At 33.4% G+C, this 8,617-nt stretch overlaps 2 protein-coding genes across 4 annotated transcripts in view; both read right to left on the reverse strand.

Moving 5' to 3' along the window:
* Window positions 1–234: 234 nt before the first annotated feature.
* Window positions 235–8,617, reverse strand: part of LOC117103063 (proton-coupled folate transporter-like) — a 26,273-nt gene continuing 17,890 nt past the window's right edge. For 2 of the 3 annotated variants that reach the window (XM_033243538.1, XM_033243536.1), the window contains exons 2-5: window positions 3,882–4,019; window positions 3,034–3,117; window positions 2,443–2,599; window positions 235–1,486 (exon numbers count right to left, since the gene is read on the reverse strand). In XM_033243538.1, the coding sequence (XP_033099429.1) occupies window positions 1,360–1,486; window positions 2,443–2,599; window positions 3,034–3,117; window positions 3,882–4,019 (506 nt within the window). In that variant the 3' untranslated portion in view covers window positions 235–1,359. Of the gene's footprint in view, window positions 1,487–2,442; window positions 2,600–3,033; window positions 3,118–3,881; window positions 4,020–7,412; window positions 8,405–8,617 lie in introns of those variants that run through there. The other variant, XM_033243539.1, reaches the window with a different exon arrangement.
* Window positions 4,054–5,829, reverse strand: LOC117103064 (proton-coupled folate transporter-like). Its single transcript, XM_033243540.1, has one exon. It carries the CDS (start codon window positions 5,373–5,375, stop codon window positions 4,422–4,424), a length of 954 nt encoding a protein of 317 aa, XP_033099431.1. The 5' UTR covers window positions 5,376–5,829; the 3' UTR covers window positions 4,054–4,421.

Below are 8,617 nucleotides of genomic sequence, written 5' to 3' on the forward strand. Positions count from 1 at the left end.
TATTGTCCTCAAAATATTGTGGCTGAGACATGAGCCGATTAAACGTAGAAATAGGAAACCTAGAAATATAGTAAAAACGCTGAATAGTACTCCAGCGTCGCGACATGCCGACGTTGGTACGAGTAAGTTAGTCTACAAACGTCGCCTAAAGTAATTGATTTTACGCGGCAGAACGAAAGAAGGAAACTCCGCTTTTAAGTTGTCTCAGGCGATTGATTTTTGACAAACAATGACCTTTCAGAGGTCAAATTGCTGTTAAGAATATGAATTGGCTGCTTCGCAGCAAAAAGGTTTGTTAATTGGGGACCACAGAAAAGTGGTCTTTAATTGGAGGTGGTCTTATTGAGGTCTTTAATTAGAGCGAGACCTGTATCTTTCATTCCTACCATATCCCCACTCAATGTGTTGACAAATCAAAATTGAATATAGAAAAACAAAACTTAAATACGATGAAAACATACCCGACCAGCAACATTACAGTTTCTGACCAATAATTACGTAACCGTATTGCTACTGTTGATCCTTACTGTATTTAACCAAGATATTTATTCAGAATACGTACTGTATTCAATTAATCCAATATGTACAATATTAAAACTGACAAATCATGCAAATTGAGCTGCCATACGGACATAGTAAACAACAAATGTTCACATTAAACGATTCAATAACATGATTACACGACAACGATGAAGTCGAGGAAATAATGACGTCACATAAAGTAAGCATTTATTTACGTGGGAGTAGAATGTTTAAAGGCACTTACAATAATCATAGATAATAAGTGAGCCTACTTCCATTGTACTTAAGAGTGTAGGTCGATGTGGTTCTCTTTTTTAGTTTGATTTATTTGGTTTTAGAAATTGATTGATTAATTGAATTTATTCGATGCTTAACATACACATACAATAATATACATGATGTGTGAACACCTGAGTTCCCTTCATAATTGCACATACTAAATTACGAATAATAAAAAATTAAAATTCAAAAAAATAACACAAAAATATGATAATATATGTACGGTATAGGTCTATTACATCTAAAATACGTATACAAGAAAATACTATACAAAATCTACATTCTTCTTGAAATTAAAATTATTACTAAATACAGATTGAAGTTATTACATTAATTGAATAGCAAACGGTTACAATTTTTTTTGGTAAAAAGCAAATAAACCTAATTAAAAAATTGAACCACCAAATTCCCACTAACATATTATTAAACTGAAATTATGTCCATTCGAGAAAAAGTGATCGTATATGATGATTTTTTTTATAGAAAAGTTATCATAAATATATGATAACAAGTTTCTCCGCAGCGTTGAAATTTGATCAGTTTTTCTTTATGCAGTAGTTAGTATTTCATTATTGATGACGTCTGTAAGAGATGGGTTTCTTCACTACCACATATATACTCCTCGTCAGATTTGAATGACTTGGCCAACGCCTCTTCAATAGATCCAAATTTATATTGAATATATCTGTTAAACAAAAACAATCGGTTTGTAAGGTGATCAAAAAGTGTGGTTGCTTGGCATACTCAAGACTGTAAACATTTTACAATTAATTTCTAGAATCGTTGTCATTTCCAAACCGCATTCACACACATTCACAAATTTAGCAAAAAAAATCTTTTTTGGGTCACAACATTAACGTAATTTGTCATCATACACATCATTTGATAGATAATTTTAAAAGCTTTCGTTTGATACCAAATGTATTCATATTGAATCTTTTAGTAACATACTAGCTTCAAAATATCATTTTTGGGTAAAAAAGTGTACAGTTTGCCATTTTTGCTTGAGATAACTTTTGACATACTATAAATCCAAAATACAAAATGGATAATGTCTGAAATTTTTATGTTTGATTTTGTATGTGGTCAGTTTCTGAAAAAGCAGACGAAAGGTTGCTAGCTTAGTATTTTTCGTATTTATTTATTAAAACATGTAGGCCTATTAATAAATTTAGTAAAAAATGTCATAAAAAATATGATTTATGTCATCAAACACATTATTCGATAGATAATTTTACTAGCTTTCGTATTATACCAAATATATTCAAAATGAATCTTCAATGACGGATTAGCTTCAAAAAACGTGTAAAATTAAAATAAAATTTGCCACTTTTTGGTCAAATATGGCACTTAAATCCAAAATTCTGAGTGGCAACAACCCATTCCGTGTGAGCCAAGAACTGGTGATGAGGATTCACCTTGTTGCCAGGTTGTAACAAAATGATGGCTACGACAAAATTTTTTGAGCACTTTCAATCTGATGGCCACTCGTCTATAAGAGATGTAGTGCTACGCGCTACACGAAAATCCAATTAGGACATAATACATTAATAATGTTCTGCTAATTATAATTTATATTCTGGAAAACTCTTAGCTACATAGGCCATTTAATATTTGGATTTATGTAGACATAATACTTACATTACAAGAAGCATATTGACTAGAGCTCCGGCGAACATTATGTAGAAAATAAGACCTGGAATAGTTTCCACGGTAGCTGAGTAGGTGACGCCGATCCAAATAGGTCCTAGTAAGAATCCGAGGTTGTCCAAAACACCAGCCTGAGCGAATATAGCTCCTTCAAAACGAAATAAGATAATAATCAAGAAAGTTTAAAAGCCAATTCATTTAATTTCCTTTCTTTTAGAATCATAGGCTACGATTATGTGTACAAACAAATATATACATAATAACAGTACTCGGATAATGGAACATAATGTTAATAATAATTCTAACAAATTCACAGGTGGTTGTTTAAGGCGTCTGCATGGACAGCAGAAGATTCCATGCTCTTGCCTACATATCTCTTTTATAAAATATTATATAATCTTTAAAAAGATTATATTATAATCTTTTTAAATGCTTATTACGTGATTTATTATTCGCTCAGTGTATCTTACTGTAATATCCCAGTAATTTCTATTGGACAAAACACATTTAAATTGAGTTGATTAAAAATAGAAGTATGCCAATAAATACATGCATAGACTAATAGGAAGTAGTTAAGCTAACCTTTCTCATTCTTCTCTACCAGTTTTGACAGTTGAGCTTCGACGATTGCTTTCGGTAGAATGGCTAAGACGGCCAGTGGCACGGCTGTAAAAAGGTGCGTCCATTTATAATGATTATTGTCATATTAATGCTATTCGTTGTGTTTTATTGGCAATCAAATTTATATGAGGCCTACAGTACTAAAATTATGAAGTAATGCAAAGGTAATAAAATAAAAGAAATATTCAATAACTAAAGTGCTTGCTTTGGAAATATTAAGTAAATATTACTTGTAAAAAATACAAATAATGCTGTTATTAATGTATTGATATATGTATATATATACATATATATATATATATATATATGATAGATTTTTCAGTGGGATTGAGCACTGTTTCACAAAAAATTGAGATATTTTATATATATATATATATATATATATATATATACATAAATATATATATATACACACACATATATATGTGTGTATATATATTATGTATACACACATATATATACACACATATATATACATATATATATACATATATATACACACATATATATATACATATATATAAATACATATATATATATATATATACATAATATATATACACACATATATATAATACTGTATTGTAAACGGGGTAAAGTGGAATCTGTAATTGTGGAAAAATCTCTTCATCTCTATGTAAACGCTCCTAATAATCGGGTCGCTAGTGCGTTCGTTGGAATTTTGAATCCGATTGGAGGAAATTCCATAGAATAATTTGGAAATATAATATCAATTAACCCCCCCCCCCAAAAAAAACCCAAAAAAACTATGCATTGTGGTTAAATAGTAGGCCTACGCCGTAACTCACACAAGTATATGACAGTATCCGAGGTTGCTGCAGCAATGACCAGTGATGACGCCATAGCTGATAACGATCCCAGGTAGAAGAGAGCATAGTCACTGATGTTGCAATACCTTTGTAGTGCTTTGGTGATAAACAGCATTCCTAAAAGACATTAGTAATAGAAATTAACATTAATTTGTAGATCAATAAAATATTTCAATATCGCTTCATTTCCACGCATTCCATAAAATATTGCAAGAAGTTAATAGAAAATATAATAATACTATTAAAGACAAAATTGATGAAATTCGTTATTAAGAAACATATAACAACAGTGTATGTGTCTTAATTACAATGAAGCTAAAATGAATATGGGCAGGAGGCGCCAGGATGCAAGTTACTTTGGCGTGTAACTTGTTTAGAGACGTTTAAACGAGTTATCGTGTTTTATATTGATGTTTTGATAAATAAAAAAGATTGTATTGTAATATATGTGTTTTAAAGTACCGTACCCATTTGTTGTTTTCATGCTAAATAATAAAACCATCATAAACATTGCTTTAGTCAAAGGGTGAGGTTAGAATGTGAATGGGATAATGATTTTTTTGGTGCATTGTTATTAATTATTCTCTTACCAACTGTATTTGATAGAAAGTACGCGGAGGTAAATTGACCGGCGCCACTGGTAGACATGTACAGAGGCGGGCCAATAGAGTACATTTGTAAGCCAAATTCGAGGGAATTTACCAAGATGGAGTTCAATATACGAGCACTCATCAACCACCACATTAAACTGCGACGGTTATTTCTATTGCTCGATATGACACTGATTATGTCCGCTACGACATCCTTGAAAGAGAATGATTGCTGCATTTGACTCGGATCAACGGATTCCTTCATCAGACATACGATGTAGAAAATCGAAAAAGCCAGTAAAACTGTCATGAATATGAAAGGCTGTAGAAATCCAGTGGCGTCTATCCATATGGAAAAACATAATTGTCCAAGGGTAATTGCAAGGAAACTGATACCAAGAAGTATGGACATACGGAGGGTTAGATTTTCTTGGGTACACAAATCACTAATGTAGGAACCGGCACCAGATCGGTGTAAAATAGTGTTTCCCGTCAAACCGATTGATAGGTTACCGATAAGAATGTACTCTATTGGTAGTCCGTATACGTACATGAAAATGAAACTGACAGATGACACTAGCATTCCTAGAGTTGGAAGTATCATCGAAATTTTTCTGCCGCCGCGGTCGCTCCATGTTGAAATATATAACGTACTAAATATAGCCGGCAGAGACTGGCAAACAAGACAAATTGTTGCCCAGTTTGCCACCAATTTCTGAGTGTAATCTGTTTTTATATGTTCAGTTGTCGAATTAAGTTCCAACAAAAGTATATATTCTGCGAAGACTATCCCTTGTATAGAGAGAAGTGAAAACGCCAGATACACAATTAATATAGTTATTTCTACTGGAGCTCCGCAGCAGACGCTTAAGTAAAAAGACATGATTATGTGTTTTAAAACAGCTGCTGATACCAAATTTATATAATAGAGTACTGAACTTGTACCAGCAAATAAAATACAATTTCTTACTAGTCATTAATTTAATTTAGATGAAAATGTGATGTTATGCATACGGGGACGGTCCGGACACCACACTTTTATTGTAATAAGGACCATGTGGTATTTATGAGTTTCTCAACCACAACATATTATTAAATTATGTAGGCTATCAAACATTATTCTTCGAACAATTATAAATCTTTCAATAAAATCATTAATTAACCTCTATAGTGAAGAAAAGAAAATGTACTGTAAACAGCGAATGACATTTCACATGATGACATTTTTTCTGCAAATTTCCTCTAACTCTAAACTAAGTCTCACAGAGTAAACTATTAAGTCGTTATTATGGTACCATGATGGTATAGCATTCTGTATAGACATACAGCCTGTTTCTTTAACAATCAATTTTAGGGTGAATGATAAATTACAAGAACAAATAATCGGTTATGTTTTTGTTAATCGGTGAGAAAATACTTTGTCGTTCTCTATTTATGTATTTTTTTAATGTTCAGAAATCATGTTTTTATAGCAGATAGGCCTACGCCTTAACTACGGTATTCCACTATTGAAAAATATATTACTTATACAAATGTATGCCATCGATTATATTCACTAGATTTTAGTTATTTGGGGAAAAAATGATCATAAGTGAGTAAACCATATATAGCCTAAAATAAAATCAAATGAACTTTTATTCAGCAATTTGTAATATTTGTTGTGTTTTAGAATTAATTATTCATAGGCTAAATTCACAACATAATTACAGTGCTGAAATATAAAACATACATCTTTATGAATATGCCGGTGTAGGGAGATTATATTTGAGCATCAGTTTCAAAAAAAGAAGTTAAAAAAAAAAAAAAAAATCAAAAACACCCCAGTGATATTAAGCACATTTACTAGAAGCAATGTCTCCGGAACGCCCTCTGACGAGAATGTGCAAAGCAATCGGGAAAAACGAATTTGGAACGCTGATCTTATGTCGGTTGTATTTATAGAGATTTGACGGAGTGTACGAAACGATCTGTATCTCTCGTTTGAGACGCCACTCAGTACTGCAATTCGTAGTGAGGGGTGAGAGGTATTGTTTAATACTAAAGCTATCCTAGCCAAACGTTGTAATTATTATTATCAGGCCAAAATGACGTGATCTTCGAGATTGAGAGAGTTTGTGATTCATGATATTATGTCACCGTGTTCACTTATAAAAGCGCACCGTCTCTTGCATACTCTGCTGCCACTCTGATTTGCTCAGATCGTGGAGGTATATATCCTCCATGCTCAGATTACACAATTAAGCGTGCGTATACGTTACGTGTCACACCATGGAACTATTAGTAGCTCCATGGTCACACACAGTGGTATTTTGAAGTGAGTTGTTCTTACTCTAATACCGGATTTGAAGTCATGTTCTGTCACAAAATGTCGCCTACCTTTGAAGTACGGTATGACAATACGAGGTATATAACAACAATCACATTTATACTGTCCCCAACCTGTGTCCGTGTGACCATCTTAAATTTCAAATTTAAGATGGTCGTGCAAGGTTTACGCACTACCATCTTCATTAAAATTCCACCTCCCCAAATACACTTTAAACTGTAATGTTCCGCAGGTGGCTCTCCCTGGTTTTACCATACGCCTCGTCTCGTAACAACCAACTAAATTTTGTATATCCAATCCCACTCCCACCAAAATGCACCATGCTCCTTTAGATGTCCGCCCATATTAATGATACTATGTTAATACTTATGTTAATACCTGTTTGCGCATACTCACAGTGAGTTCCGTGCAGTACAACTTTTCTTTATTGTTTGATTGTCGAAAGGACTAGTACTCGACAAGGTTAGAGAAATTGGCAACAGACAGTGAGAAGAAAGGTTTGATACTAATCTGCAATAACATTGTTACAATGATATCAAGTTAAAAGAAGAAATCTACTTTGAAAATTTTGTCCTAAACATTCATCGTACTTACCAACTGTATTCGAGAAAAAGTACGCGGACGTAAAATAACCAGCGCCGCTGGTAGACATGTACAGAGGCGGACCAATAGCGTACAGTTGTAATCCATGGAAGATTGCATTTACCAATAAAGAGTTAAAAATACGAGCAGCCATCAACCACCACATTAAATTGCGACGGTTATTTCTATTGCTCATTACGACACTGATGATGTCCACTACGACATTCTTGAATGAAAATGATTTCTGCATTTGACACGGATCTACGGATTCCTCCATCAGGTATGTGATGTAGAATAAAGAGAAAGCCAGTAAAACTGTCATGAATATGAAAGGCTGTAGAAATCCAGTGGCGTCTATCCATATGGAAAAACATAATTGTCCCAGTGCAATTCCAAGCAAATTTACACCAAGAATTATGGACATACGGACAGTTAAATTTCTTTGGGTACACGTATCACTAATGTAGGAACCGGCACCAGATCGGTGTAAAATGGTGTTTCCCGTCAAACCGATTGATAGGTTGCCGACAAGAAGATACTCGATTGGTAGTCCGTATAAGTACACGACAGTAAAACTGATGGATGTCACTAACAGTCCTAAAGTTGGAAGAATCATTGTTATTTTTCTGCCACCACGGTCGCTCCATGTTAACACGTAAAGTATAATAAAAATAGCCGGCAGAGACTGGCAAACAACAAAAATTGTGGTCCAATTTGCCACCAACACCTGAGTGTAATCTGTGTCTACGTCCTCAGATGTCGAATTAAGTTTCAACAAAACTACATATTCTGTGAAAACCACACCTTGTATAGAAAGAAGCGTGAACGCTAGATAAATGATAAATACAGTGACATCTACAGGAGCTCTGCGCAAATAGAGAGAAAAAGACATGACTATTCTGATGACTTTTCAAACTGAGCAACTACTGACTACCAACTATGTTAAAACAATGAAAATCTGAAACAAACATCGATTAGAGTACCAAACTAACTGGAAGGGTTACCCTCTTTAAAGATGGTTGAAATAAAAAAATAAATAATAATGTTATGATAGTTTACTAATATTGCGTAACGAAGTTGAATATACAGGTACCGTACTACTGGAATAAGTTAGCATGGTAGTTACAGTATTGTACGATATGTATAGAATACATACTATATCAATAATTGATAAGTATAGCCCTATATTATTGTTATTAGTCATAAAACCCGCCAAT

Source organism: Anneissia japonica, unplaced genomic scaffold, assembly GCF_011630105.1.
Source record: "Anneissia japonica isolate Jap-2015-1 unplaced genomic scaffold, ASM1163010v1 scaffold284975_len822289_cov185, whole genome shotgun sequence".
Classification (NCBI taxonomy): Eukaryota; Metazoa; Echinodermata; class Crinoidea; order Comatulida; family Comatulidae; genus Anneissia; species Anneissia japonica.

Excerpts from the sequence above, each read along its gene's own strand:
- LOC117103064 (XM_033243540.1), bottom strand. The coding sequence starts at position 5,375 with ATGTCTTTTTACTTAAGCGTCTGCTGCGGAGCTCCAGTAGAAATAACT.